The sequence below is a fragment of the Chiloscyllium punctatum genome, chromosome 13, assembly GCF_047496795.1.
Source record: "Chiloscyllium punctatum isolate Juve2018m chromosome 13, sChiPun1.3, whole genome shotgun sequence".
Classification (NCBI taxonomy): Eukaryota; Metazoa; Chordata; class Chondrichthyes; order Orectolobiformes; family Hemiscylliidae; genus Chiloscyllium; species Chiloscyllium punctatum.
The window spans coordinates 87,811,298-87,825,912 of NC_092751.1; the positions used below are offsets into that span (position 1 = coordinate 87,811,298).

At 42.3% G+C, this 14,615-nt stretch overlaps 1 protein-coding gene and 1 pseudogene across 2 annotated transcripts in view; both read right to left on the minus strand.

The window, feature by feature from the left end:
• The window catches only part of LOC140484617 (pyroglutamylated RF-amide peptide receptor-like), a 59,855-nt gene that overhangs the window by 17,789 nt on the left and 27,451 nt on the right, over positions 1–14,615 (minus strand). The window contains exons 2-3 of one of the 2 annotated variants that reach the window (XM_072583134.1): positions 5,117–5,269; positions 1,305–1,366 (exon numbers count right to left, since the gene is read on the minus strand). In XM_072583134.1, coding sequence (XP_072439235.1) covers positions 1,305–1,366; positions 5,117–5,269 — 215 coding nt within the window. The remainder of the gene's footprint in view (positions 1–1,304; positions 1,367–5,116; positions 5,270–14,615) is intronic. The other variant, XM_072583135.1, reaches the window with a different exon arrangement.
• Positions 5,976–6,094, minus strand: LOC140484770 (5S ribosomal RNA; annotated as a pseudogene).

Sequence of the window (14,615 nt, forward strand, 5' to 3'; positions counted from 1 at the left end):
CGCCAAATTGTTTTTGATTATATTTTTGTGAGGCACCCATGGATGTTTTAACAAGCCTAAATGTGCTTTAAAAATACAAAATCAGGCCATTAACTGAGCAACCCATTTTTATGTATATATACGCACACAGCTATATATATATATATCACAAAGGTTAATGTCTCCTCAATCTTAAGGTGAAATGACCAACAGAGATGAGATTGGCCAACAGACATTTCTGCTGTACTATAGATCTTCTTGATCTTTTCAAAACATTCTGTAGAATATTCTGAAAAGGAAGGATCAAGTTGGATTCATGCCCATGTGATCTGGATGCCAAACAGAAGAAACTGTTGAAATGTCAAAAAAAAAGGCAAGCGATAGTCTTAAAATTCTTGTGATATCCCTGGAGTACGGGAGGAGGCGAATCAGCCCATTGAGTCTGCACTGATCCTCTGAAGAGCATTCACTCCCCATAACCCCACATGCCATGGCTAACCCACACATCTATGAACACTAAAGGATATTTTTTTCTCATGGCCAATCCACCTAACCTGCTCATCTTTGGATGTGGGAGGAAACCAGAGCACCCAAACGAAACTTATGCCGACACAGGGAGAACATGCAAATTTCAGACAGACAGACAATCGCCCGAGGCTCAAGTCAAACCCAGGTCCCTGGCGCTGAGGGAGCAGTGCTAACCACTGTGTTACACAGACTCGCAAATCAGAATGACAGCAGAGAAAACTGCTTTGGCTAACGAGCCACAATGCTAACAAGAGTTAATTTTCTGTTGAAAGGAAAACCAAACAGAAGGGTCTCTTGGCATTTATGAAACAAGACATACTCATCAACAAAGGTGAAAACTGGATCTTGATAACTTGACCTGAATGAAATGTTTTTTTTCCTCCTGCTATGATGTGGGAGGTGAGTCTGCTTCAGAGGTGTATATTATAGTTCTTTGGAAGTGTTTCGGTAATATTTCATGTCTCACAGAGATACATGGAGCATAGCAATTGGATTTGAAAGACATACCCAGTTGCATTAATTCGTTCATGTGAAAGTACCTTTCCTTTAGTTTGGTTTAGTTTGTGTGCAAAATTAATGTTCAATTAATGTTGATTAAATTTGTTTGGTAAAGTAAGAGTCTTAAAGCACTTCTTTTCAGGAGTCACTGGGAAGTACTGCTTTTAAGCACCAGGCTCTCATTATTTGTGAGTTTTGAGAAGATTGTGTCTCATTATTTGTTTTTTAAATTGAATAAATGAATCCAGAATGTTTTATTTTGAATAATGCATTAATATAAAGTAAATGAGAGAACTTGCCTCAAGTTGTTGAACGTACAACATAGGAGATCCAACAATTACAGCCACTGCCCATGCGAATCCTGGCAATGAAAAGTATGTTAGCACTGTTCATCCTGAACTAATTTCCAGTCAAATTATGAAAACAAAACATATGTAATCACTGGAGGATGGCATAGATGGAGCGTTTAGTTCTGCTGTTTTTACTGTGATACATAGTTTGCTAGGCCTAATTCTGCCATGCAGAATTACCAATAGTCTGAGAATTGGGAATACAACTTATCGAAACTGCATGGTGGCGGTTCTGGTTGTTTATCCCTAATTTCAACATAAACTGGGAGCAATTGGCCATAAAGCACTAAAAAAGCAAGGAATTTTAGACATTAAGCCCAAATCCGCTTATGATGGCCTTTTCCCTGACCTCGTACCTGAATCGCGTCTCAATTCTGTCAGCTCCCCAATCTCCATTCCTTCTTTTTCCCCATTTCACTCACACCGAAAGAGAGAATGTTTTCAGACTGCAGGCTCTGCATTTTGAAATTTGTAACAAACTGCAGCTGTCTGAAGTGGAGAGCTGTTTCCGGGTGGTCCTCCTTCAACTCAAGAACACCTAAAGCCACTCAAATTGATTATGTATCCGTCTCATTGTGCTAACAGTGACATTGCCTGACACAATCTAAATGTGCATCACTTGATTTGTCCAAGTGGCAAAACACACGTGGTACCTCAACTATATAGCAGTCCCACTTCCATCACATGGAATTTAAAAAACTTTGGTCCCTCACACCAACCTCTAGTCTCCACCAAACCTGCCTGCTGTTTCTGCGCCTTCCACTAAACTTTTACACAGCACTATGGGATCATCTTCTGCCTGGAGGGGAGTCGTTGCCTCATAACTGGGAGGACACTTGCGGTGCAATGGTAGAATCCCCAGCTCTGAGCTGGGTTCATATCCCATCTGCTCCAGAAGTGTGTCAAAACATCTCCGAACAGGTTAGAAAATGGAGCTCAGTCTCAGAGTGTCTTCCTGCGGTGACACTGACGAAAGCTAAAGGGATAAGCAATCTGAGGGCCAGTGTTCCTGTGTAACAAATGCCTCCAATTGGCTGAGGCCGATGGTAAGACACAGCCTTACATTGTTCGGTCATGTTAAAAGCATAATCACCGATTAGAGTCATAACTGATTGTATTTATGGTTGGCTCAATTACTAGCCCTGCTGCCTCATAGTACCAGGGGCCCAGACCCGATTCCAGCCTTGGACGATTGTCTGTGTGGAGTTTGCACATTCTCCCTGTCTGCATGGGTTTCCTTCAAGGGCTCTGGTTACTTTCTGTGATGTGCAGGTTAGGTGGATTGGCCATGGGTTATGCAGGGTGACAGGGACCTGGGTGCGGGTGGGATGCTCTTTGAAGGGTCAGTGCAGACACGATGGGCTCAATGGCCTGTTTCTGCACCGTAGGGATTCTATGCTTCTGATCTCTGACAGTCCGCTCAGATAGATTAAGATGGAAGGTCTCTGAGCTGGTTTTCTCCTCCGTCGCAGGAAGAGCTGATGTTTTGAGCTGCTGGCCTGAGTTGTGTGGGTGCTGCTAATATCTGCTTAACAGAGTTGAGATCATCAATGTGCAATAGGAGTGGAAATGTGAGTACACTGGGCTGGCTGGACATAGAGCATCTCCAAATGAGCACTCTGCCCACTCGCCTGATAGTGTCCACTGTCAACCTCCTACCACCCCGCTTTGCCATCTTGGCTCAGTTTTGGGCATCACTGCAAAGTCCGATAATTGTTGCCCATTCCCAATCGCTCTTGAATTGAATGGCTTTGTAGATCATTTCAGAGGGCAGTTAAAGGTCAACCACATTGCTGAGATCTGGAGTCACATGTAGGCCAGACCAGGTAAAAACAGCAGATTTCCTTCTCTAAAGCATTTCAGTGAATCAGATGGGTTTTACTGATAATCAAGAGTGGTTACATGGTCACCATTAGATTAGCTTTGAATCCCCCACTTGGCCCACTGGATTGCAATTTAGTGACATTGGCACTATGCCAACACCTCCCTAGTGTAGGTTTTACCTGCAATGTGCCAAAAGGAGGGACTGAGTGAGATGGAAGTGGTTAGAAGAGTTGTTAGTGGAGGTGGAGTAGATATGGTGAGGTATCCCCAGTAGAAACACTGAGGGCAAGAAGGCTCGGTACTTGGAGGATGAAGTTGCTGAGGGCCATTGAGTGGAGATGCTGCAGGAAAGAGTGGGAATTGTGGACTAGTAGCTTGGTGATTGACATAACTCCGTGCAGGTCCAGTATCCTATCATCAAGTCACCCTTTACTTACATGTGCATAGTACATGACACTGACCTAGCCAGCACAGAGCCGGCTCCTACAGTGAGCAGAACCACTGACAGTCCTGTTTATATCTGTCAGCTAGGCCTCCCCGATTGGCCTAGGCTAACAGCCCCAATCAGGGAACTCACATTGAACGAGGTCCATCTTGCTGACCTCTGTATATCACTGCAGTGACCTTACTGTGCAGTGGCAGGGTTAGAATGACTAGGAGGTAGTGGGAAGAAGATGGTAGCGTTGCAGTGACCTTCTTCCTGGCATTGCTGGACATTTTGCTCTGTCTGAGAGGTAGGGGTGCTGTCTGGGAAGGGGCTGCCTGGGGATTAGTGGAGTGGTTTCCCAGTCTGCTAGTCTCCAGCTTGCTTTTCCAACAGCACCTCCAAGACCCTGTCTAAAATACAGAGTGCAAGTTTCCCTTCTAGGTCATGTCCTCAATGATAATGGATCAAGCATCACAGTGAGACATGCTGTTCCTGTGGACAGTACTGTAGCTCAGTGGTTAGCATTACTGACTCACAGCGCCAGTGACCCGAGTTCCATTCCACCCTTGGGCAACTGTCTATATAGAATTTGCACATTCTCCGTGTCTGTGTGGGTTTCCTCCGATTGCTCTGGTTTCCTCCAACAGTCCAAAGACGTGGAGCTTATTTGGATTTTAGGGTTACCAGGATGGTTAGGTGGGTCTGGGTGGAGTGCTCTTGGGAGGTTGGTATGGATTCAAAGGGCCAAATGGCCTGCTCCCACACTGAGGGGATTCTATGACCTGCTGTTTCAATGTGGCTTCACCAACAAGAACCTCACCAGCTCCTGGCAGTGGTTAGCACTCCTGCCACACGATTTCAAGAGGACAGTTGCATAATGAGCGAGCTGAAGAGAAAATGGCATGAGAAAATTCAACATTGGCCACAGCAGACCATGAATCTCAACAAATACAATACTTTGGCAAAAAATAAGTTCAGTCCATTGCCTCCAATTGACAGCACAGCACTTTTCATTGTCTCAATAGCTTTGGCACTCTTACATTTGTTTGGTTAGCAAAGCCTAACTCTGTTACAATCGGTTGGTACCAACATTGCTTCCAATCTTCTGACTGGCTTTCGAGAATACTTGGTCGGCAATTGGCATACTGACACCGCCAATCGTCATGCAAGGAACATTGGTGTAGTGCACCTTAGAGGGAATGATTGCACTGTCATACAATGAGTGCGCAAGAACTTGGTTAATCAGAATTTACCAGTCCAGATCTTTAGCTTACCATGGACAAACTTCCATTAGATTTCCTATCCAGCCAGACATAACCTGAAGCGCCAGTTGTAGAGAAGTTATCTGAGATTGACTTATTGTGATTTCACTGTAATTGAATTTAAGTTCTACAGGATAACCGTAATGGGATTTGAACCCCAGCCCCAGAGGAGGAGGCTAATCATTCTTCCAATGACAGTTTCACCACGTTATCATCTTTTGCATAATTAGGATGTACAGAAGACCTACCGAGCATTTTGCATGCCCTTGTGTTCAGGTAATGCCTTCTCAGTGGGTGCACTATTCCTTCATATCGCTCCACTGCTATACACGTCATTGTTAGGACGCAGCTCACCACAGCTGTAGTCTGAACAAAAGGAACCATCTTGCAGACAAAAGTGCCTGGAAATTAGGAATCAGATGAAAGGTTGAAAAACTATCAGCTGTACATCTGATAATTTGTACATCTATCAAACAATATCAAACCAGTTGGTACTGCAGGATTTAATTAGATGGATGTTCAGTTCTTAAGTGGCTACTAACAAAGGCACATTCAACAGGGAAGAAGTGTATGAATTACTTAGACTTTATTCCATATAGCTCAGAGCTCTAAATTTCTACAGAGATCTACCAATTGACCAGCTAGTGCACAATCAATGGAAGTTACTATGCATAACAAGCTAGATGGATCTGCTCAAGGCTGTAACAGCAGTAAGGATAGATTGCATCAAGTCATAGAGTCATAGAGATGTCCAGCACAGAAACAGACCCCTTGGTCCAACCTGTCCATGCCGACCAAATATCCCAACCCAATCTAGTCCCACCTGCCAGCACCCGGCCCATATCCCTCCAAACCCTTCCTATACATACACCCATCCAAATGCCTCTTAAGTGTTCCAATTGTACCAGCCTCCACCACTTCCTCTGGCAGCTCATTCCATACACATACCACCCTGTGTGTGAAAAAGTTGCCCCTTAGGTCTCTTTTATATCTTTCCCCTCTCACCCTAAACCTATGCCCTCTAGTTCTGGATTCCTCCACCCCAGGGAAAAGACTTTGTCTATTTAACCTATCCATGCCCCTCATAATTTGGCAAACCTCTATAAAAGCCTACTGCACCTGGTGTTCCCAGGCAGTCTCCCATCCAAGTACTATCCAGGCCTGAGTCTGCTTACTTACCAAGATCAGATGAGATCAGGCATTTTCAGACTAGCATGGCTGTGTTCACTTGCATTAACAAGTAAACTTTCTTTCAGATCTACCCCATAGACGATATCCTAAAGGGAAACCTAATGTTTTGGTTTTAGAAAAGGCCTTCATTTTCAGTCTTTAAAATAAAGATGACTTTAAGTATTTGCTGTGGAATACCATTTCTGATCTATTTTTTGACTGTAAAGGTACTTCTATAGAGCCCCCACACTTTACACCCCCTGAGTCACGTTGCATAATTGGACAAGGTTGATTGGCCAAGAATCTCCAAACACTAACAATTGTTTCTTTGCTACAGAGTGTGGGCTAAGTTTGACCAAAGGGCCATTATACATTCAACTCAATCCTCCTTCTCTTCAAAGGTCTTCAGCAGAAAGAACTGTCAGAATTCTGGCCAGTGGCCAAGAGATCCTGTGATGTGATGGCAGTGTTCCAGCTCTGAGCTAGGAGGTCTATGTTCAAGTCTCACCTGTTCTAGAGGGTATCATGCCATCTCTGAATAGGTTGGTTTGAAAATACCAACAACCAAACCAATATTTTCCCTTTTTTTAATGTGCAAAGGTTAAAATTAACTGAGCTGGAGTATTCCCTTCCCCCTCGGCTTGCAACCCGGAAATAAAACACAAGCCCCCACAACCCCCCCCCATCCCCAAGTTCCCTCATCTTATTCCTCAAACCATCTTCCTCAAGCTTCAATCTATTGCTTGGGGCTTTACTAAAGCCACTGAGTCTCCTGCTAAGGGAATTACTGAAAAAGACATGTTTAACGGGAGCAAGATTCATCAGGATGAAAGATCCTGCTCCAAGAGACAGTCAAATTCAACATATTTCTGGTTGTTGAATGTTATACTATTCACTATTTCAGAATCACAGTAGTGTTATAGCGTAGAAGGAGGCTGTTTGATCCATTGTTGATGCACCCAACTCGTTAACAGAGCATACATAATGCCAATCTCCTACTTTCTCTCCATACTCCTACCCAAAGCAAAATTCCAACACCAATCCTTCGGGAATACCACTTTCAACTTGTCTCCAGTCCTAGAAATGTCCATCTCTACCTCCCCTCTATTTCCTATCTTTTAGCCAACTTCAAATCCATACTGCTATGGGCCATCAATTCCAAATATTTCTAATTTACTATCTAACCAGTGTGTGGCACTGTATCAAATGCCCTGTATGAAATATACTACATCCACAGCACAAGAACTCATTCCACTGCCTCTGTCACCTCGTAGAAGAAATGAATTAAATTTGGCAGACATGTCCTGCTAGTAGAAAGTGAGGACTGCAGATGCTGGAGATCAGAGTTAAGAGTGTGGTGCTGAAAAAGCACAACTGGTCAGGCAGGATCTGAGGAGCAGGAGAATCGACATTTTGGGCATAAGCCCATCATCAGGAATCCAGAATTTTTGTAGCTATTCCTGAAAGTAAAAAGTTTATTAAATTGTTCAAATTTTAAAAAAAAAGTCACAATCAGATTTCTGAGACTTGATTATCTCTTCATCTCCTTAAACAATGTGATTTAAAGATCAAGAAACAAATAAAGGAAAGATTAAGGAGGAGGGAGGAGGCAACAAATGCTGATACAGGAAGGCAAATAAAGAGAGCATTGAGAAGATTGGATTAAGAGCAACGAAAGAGATAAAATAGAGAAGCATGATATAAAATTTAATAGTTTTAACACCTCAAATCTATTCAGAACATGAAAGAATGAAACTATGTGCTTGTAACTGTTTGTGTATTGGACAAGCAAGATTAATTGGCAATTATTAATAATTACTTTATTAAAAGGGTACTTATGCTGTTACTTATTTCGTTTAACTTTCTATAGAAAGGTCAATGGACAACTAATGTGCACAATATATTTATGAAACTCACAGTTTCACAGGAGATGCTGTGTCAGCAAAGTTAACAGTAGACACTGGCTAATTGAACAGCAATCTGCGATGATTTATAATTCATTGAATATTGTTAGGAACACATCCACATCCAGATTGCGACATCTGGAAAATGAAACTGTTTGGACCTTCCTGGATTGAAGAAAGATTTATTGTGAACTTGAAGAGAAATCCTAGAAACTAAGTTGCTGTTGTCTAGCAAAAGCCTCTGGAGTTTTGGTTCATGTTTTGCCACAGACTTGGCAGGGGTAAGGTTAAAAAAATCTGGTAGGAGGTAAAACATCTAGATTAGATTACTTACAGTGTGAAAACAGGCCCTTCGGCCCAACAAGTCCACACCGACCCGCCGAAGCGCAACCCACCCAGACCCATTCCCCTACATTTACCCCTTCATCTAACACTACGGGCAATTGTGGGAGAAAACCAGAGTACCCGGAGGAAACCCACGCATACCCGGGGAGAATGTGCAAACTCCACACAGAGAGTCACCTGAGGCAGGAATTGAACCCAGGTCTCTGGCGCTGTGAGCTGTCTGTCTCTCTGTCCTTCAATGAGTAAAAGATAGCCTAGTGATATTTTCATTGAACTAAGAGACCCAAGTAACGTTCTGGGAACTTGGTTTCAATACTGCCATGGCAGATGGTAGAATTTGAATTCAATTTTCAAAAAAGAGTCCATGTGGGTTGCCAGGGAAAAACCCGTCTGATTCACTAATGTCCTTTAGAGAAGAAAACTGCCATCCTTACCTGGTCTGGCCTACATGTGACTCCAGACCCATAGCAATGTGGTTGACTCTTAACTGTCCTCTGGTCCATTAAGGATGAGCAATAGATGCTAGCCTAGACAGTGACACCCTTATTCCATGAATGAATAACAAAACAAAAACTTCCAGGAATCAGAGAAACTTCCAGAAATAAGGATCTCTGATCTGCTCATAAACCCTGGAAGCTGTACCGAACACTTAACCCTAAGAACTAGGTCAAACTGACCTTCTCCCAGACCCAAGGTTCTCCTGTCCAACAGCAACATGTTCTCATTATCACAAAACCAAAAGGTAGTCAACTCAATCTACTCTTTTAGCTTGGAATCTTGATCTTGATAGTGACTCTTAATGACTCCTTTTACTATTTTTGCCATCCATAATACCTCTGCACAGTTGTGTTCGTTTGTCCTGTCAGTGTAAGAGTATGTATTTTCAGAATTAAGGTGGACAGATTTTACTTCTGTATGCAGGTTTAGTCGATAACCACTTTCACTGCTTATTTTATTGAGAGATTTTGTGAATAATTATTGTTATTGTTGAGTTCGCTGAATAAACCTGGTAAAAGCCTCTTTTGTAAGAAGAAAAAATGGACTATTTTCATGATGGTATGAAACATTTACCCTTTTCTTGAGGCTTGATACCAGTGCAGGAGATTTTGTTTGTTATGTTCCACTCGTCATCTGTGCTTCAATAAAAGCATGAGTTTCTCAGAAGCCATTAGCTTTCAGCAAATGCAATCCTTGAATTTCATCATGGATGGAGAACCCATTAACTTATTAGTTAATTGCTTTGACAGAAAATAACACAAAGTATCATTATTTTCATGGTGATTTCATGGTTCCTTCAAAGTATATCCTTCATTGTAGGATAGCGAAGAAGGCATTTGGGATGCTTGCCTTTGTTGGTCAGAGCATTGAGTATAGGCGTTGGGAGGTCATGTTGCAACTATAAAGGACATTGGAAGGCCGTTGTGAAACTTGAAAGGATTCAGAAAAGATTTACAAGGATGTTGCCAGGATGTTTACAAGGGTTGGAGGATTTAAGCTTCAGGCTGGGACTGTTTTCCCTGGAGTGTCAGAGGCTGAGGGGTGACCTAACAGAGGTTTATAAAATCATGAGGGGCATGGATAGGATAAATAGACAAGATCTTTTTCCTGGGGTGGGGGAGTCCAGAACTAGAGGCCATAGGTTTAGGGTGAGGGGAAAAGATATAAAAGGGACCTAAGGGGCAATTTTTTCACACAGAGTGTGGTGTATGTATGGGAACAGCTGCCAGAGGAAGTGGTACAATTACAGTATTTAAAAAGGCATCTGCATGGGTATATGAAGAGGAAAAGTTTAGAGGGATTTGGGCCAAGTGCTGGCAAATGGGACTAGATTAGATTAGGATATCTGGCCAGCATGGATAAGTTGGACTGAAGGGTCTGTTTCCTTGCTGTACATCTCTATGAATCTATGACTTGATAATAAAAGAACATTAAATGTCCAACCCCAGCTTGAGTAGGACACATCCGAATGCAAGTATGCAGTTTGTGGAATTCTTCTTACTTGGTAAAGACAAGGTTCACTTCATTAAGCTTATTAAATAGGTCATCGAAATGGCCCAGCAAAACCTGGAAGTACAGGCAGAGTTATTTTTATTGAATGGTTTATCAGATGTTGGTTAGGCCAGTATTTACTACTACACCTAGCTGCCATTGAGAAGATATTGGGGAGCTGCCTTCCTGAACTGCTTCAATTGTAAAACAGTAACATTCTGTTTGGAAGGTGGTTCCCAGATTTTGATCCAGTGACAGTGAAGGAACAGCGATGGATTTCCAAGTCAGGATGGTGAGTGGCTTGGAGGGGAACTTGCAGGTGGTGGTGCTCCCATGAAGCTGCTGCCTCTGATCTTCTAGATGGTGGAGGTCTTGCTGAGTTAGTGCAGTGCATTCTTACAGATGGTACACCCATTGTGCATTGGGGTGAATGGTGACTCAGATTGAGCTGATCAATATTATGAAACAGTTCTACTCAATGTTGAAGGTAGCTCAAAGCCACAACTATCTGCTTGCTGTAGGTTTCTCATGCTAAGATCCCAAATTTATACAGCACGGAGACATGGGGTGAGCTTAGTGGCAGAAGCTTTTGGGGAGTACACAACTTTACCAACAATTTTAAATCAGGAAAGAGACAGAGTGTTTGCTGGCATGGGGTAAAGATAGCAACCTCTCCCTCAAAGTTAACAAAATGGAAGAGCTGGTCCTTGACTTCAGGAAGTGAGATGGAGGGCATGGCCCTGTCTACATCAATGGAGCTGAGGTGGAGAGGTCTGACAGCATCAAGTTCCTGGGAGTGACAATCACCAACAATCTCTCCTGGTCTACCTAAAACGGTCAGGAAAGCACAACAACGCCTCTACTTCCTCAGGAGGCTCAGGAAGTTTGGCAGGTCCATAAAGACACTTACTAATTTTTAACTGATGCACCGTAGAAAGCATTCTATACAGATGCATCAAGGGTTGGTCTGGAAACTGCTCTGCCCAGTTCCATAAAATAAAATTACAGAGCGTTACAAACACAGCCCTGTCCATGACCCAAGCCAAACTCCCATCCATTGACTCCATCTACATTTCTCGCTGCCTCGAAAAGGCAGCCAAAGACCCCTCCGACCCCAGTTATAATCTCTTCCAACCTCTTCCATCAGATAGAAGATACAAAAACTTAAACACACCTACCAACAGATTCATGAACAGCTTCTTCCCCACTGTTAGTGGACTACTGAATGGGCATTTCAAATCTTAAACTTAATGTTGATCTCACTCTTTATGCACCTTCTGTGCAACTGTAAGATTGTAGTCCTCGCTCTGTCCTATTACCCGAATGCACTCTGTATGATATGATCTGCCTGTACTGCAGGCAAAACAAAGCTTTTCACTGTACCCAGGTACATGCGGCAATAATAAATCTGATTAAAGAAAATACACACCAGACTCTGCTCTCTTGACACTGTTGTTGTAAATGCACTCACTCTCTCTGAAATAGACAGTCAGAGGATTTTACCTGCAGTTTAGTGACGGCGTCAATGTCTTGCACCATCTGAGATCCAAAAAGCTGTGCTTTTCAGTTCTTCTACAGTACGAACTGCAGATATGGAGTTGTCCAGAATTGTAGACCGGGCTATAACATATTCTACTTTTTAATTATTTGTCCAGTAACTCTTTCAGAAAGGAGTTGTTTCCTGGGTACATTGGGATAACATTGCAAATTCAATTCTGGATTTCAGGAGAAAATTGCAGAATCATCTGATGTTTAAAAAGAAAATGCAGGGAGAAGGGAGGAAGAATGGGAATATTGGAATTGCTAATGGACAGCAAGACTACACTCTACAGTGGGATGCCCTCCTACTGGGTACAATCTATACTATCATTCAGAGTCGTTTCCTTTTGCTGTCCTTCATGGTCTTTCAACACAGTGCAAAAAGGCACATCAAATCCAATCCTACAGTTTTCAATGGGGTTGATGTAATCACAGTCTTGTAAAGACATCAGCTAAAAACAAACTAACCACAGCCGCATTGCTGTAAATCAAGTCAGCTTTCTCCTTGTTCATTGGCAACAAAGACACTGCAGCCAAGTATCAGTGAGGTCACTATTAATAAGCCCAACTATATTGTGACAGCGTACTCCATTGGTGCAAGGGAAAACTAGCCAAAACTCAGGAGTAACTTTGTGATGGATGACAGGAGTTTGTAAAATTCACTCAATTAAACATTCACGGAATTACTCAACAAGAACACGCAGATGTCCCCGGCGTGAATGCAGCCCCAGGAAATTATCGTGATGCTTTGATGCTCATTCATTTTACTTTACAAACACAAAACAAGAATCTTTTTTGCAAAATTTCAGTTGACTTATTGGGAATTGTGCACAAGTTTAAAATTCTTGAATGTGTTTATCCTCAGAGATACTTACAGTCATTGGCTTAAGGCAAACTTCTACAGTAAAAGGGTGAGGAAAGCCAGTGAGTTATGCATGTACTCTACAGCTGTCAGCCCTAGCACTCTTGTGGGACAGTGGTAGAGACTCTGCCTCTGAGCCATGCAATTTGTGTTCAAGTCCCATCTGTTCCAGAGGTCTGCAATAACATCTCTGAACAGCTTGGTGAAAAACATCATAGAATCCCTACAGTGTGAAAACAGGCCATTTGGCCCAACAAGTCCACACTGATCCTCAAAAGAATATCCCAACCAGATCTGTTCCTCTACCCTACATTTCCCCTGACTAATGCACCTAGCCTACACATCCCTGAATGCTATGGGCAAGTTAGCATGGCCAATTCACCTAACCTGCACATCTTTGGACTGTGGGAGGAAACCAGAGCAAACCCGCAGAGATACAGGGAGAACGTGCAAAGGCCACACAGACAGTCACCCAAGACTGGAATTGAACCTAGGTCCCTGGCACTGTGAGGTAGCGGCACTAACCACTGAGCCACCATGCCACCCTGTTATATGTTATAGCTGTCAGGCCTGAGCACATCACTTCTCACTACGAGTCTATCCAGACTTATATTTGTGATGATACTGTGGCCTTAAGAATGCATTTGAATAGCATCAGGGTATGAGGCGTTGAAAAGCTTCTCTAATGATGGATTTTTAACCATACTAGGTTTAAAGTGAATTACATCCATTTCTTGCCCTCTGGCAATTAATACAATAAAACAGTACAGTCCATGGAAAAACGCAGTGCTGAGGCCAGCATAACGTAGAATGAAACTACACTTTCTAAAGGCAGTGTTATATTTTACCCTTTTTTTTCAAATAGAGGTTTTAAGGCACAAGTGCTGAACCATCTACCAAAAAACACTAAAGCAAATACATGTGAGGCCTTGGAGTTTTTTTTTTAAGTTGGAATAATAGAAGCAGCCTGGCAGGGTGTGGCCAGCTCTCACAAAGCAAGCATTCCAGGTTTTTGTTTTGAAGTTTTAGGTTTAACTTTAAGCAATTGCTGTTGTGGGCTTGAGGAAGAAGCTATCTTTTCCCTCTCTCAGTTACAGCTAGAAGCTAGGGTTTCTCTCTGCTGCTGGGTTACTTGTGAGGCAAATCTATTTTTCTGAACATTCCTTTTTACCAATGGGTATGTTTATGGGATGTTACTATATTGAAACAGTTAATTAGTATTAGTTACTGTACCTATTGTTCTGTTAAGTTTGCCAAGAGTTAAGTTCTTCTAAATTCCTTTTTCTTTGGTTGTATTTTAATTATAGTGTTTAATTAAATTGTGTTTTCTTAACATCAAGTAATTTGACCACTTGCATTGTATCTGGAACATGGCATTTTACATTTGCCTTTAAACATAAGAAAAAAGTTAGGGTCTATGTTACCTTCTTCAAATATTTTGAGGGGGGAGCTGGTCTGGTCCATAACATGAATTGATGAAAACTGGATGTAAAATTAAGCCCAGAATTTTGACACCTGTAGAAACACAGACTGTAACTTGCATAAGCACTTATTTTTCTCATTGTAACCTGCTCTTTTTTTTCCATTTCTGTGAATAGATTTGAATAATGTCAAGGCATGAGGCGTTGAAAAGCTTCTACAATGATGGGTTTTTAACCATACTGGATTTAAAGTCAATTACATCCATTTCTTGCTCTCCGTTAATCAATGTAAGAAAACAGTATAGCCCATGGATAAACACAGCGCTGAGGCCAGCATAACACAGACTCAAACTACACTTTCTAAAGGCAGCCTCGTAAAGGGAAAGTGCACCCATAGCTCCTAGAAAAATCTGCACACAGAGCAATAGCTCCAAGGAAACAGTGTTCCCAGATCCTCAGAAGTGATGCTGAAAGGTTTAATAATGGAGGTCGAGAGGAGGAGAGAGATGATGTGTCC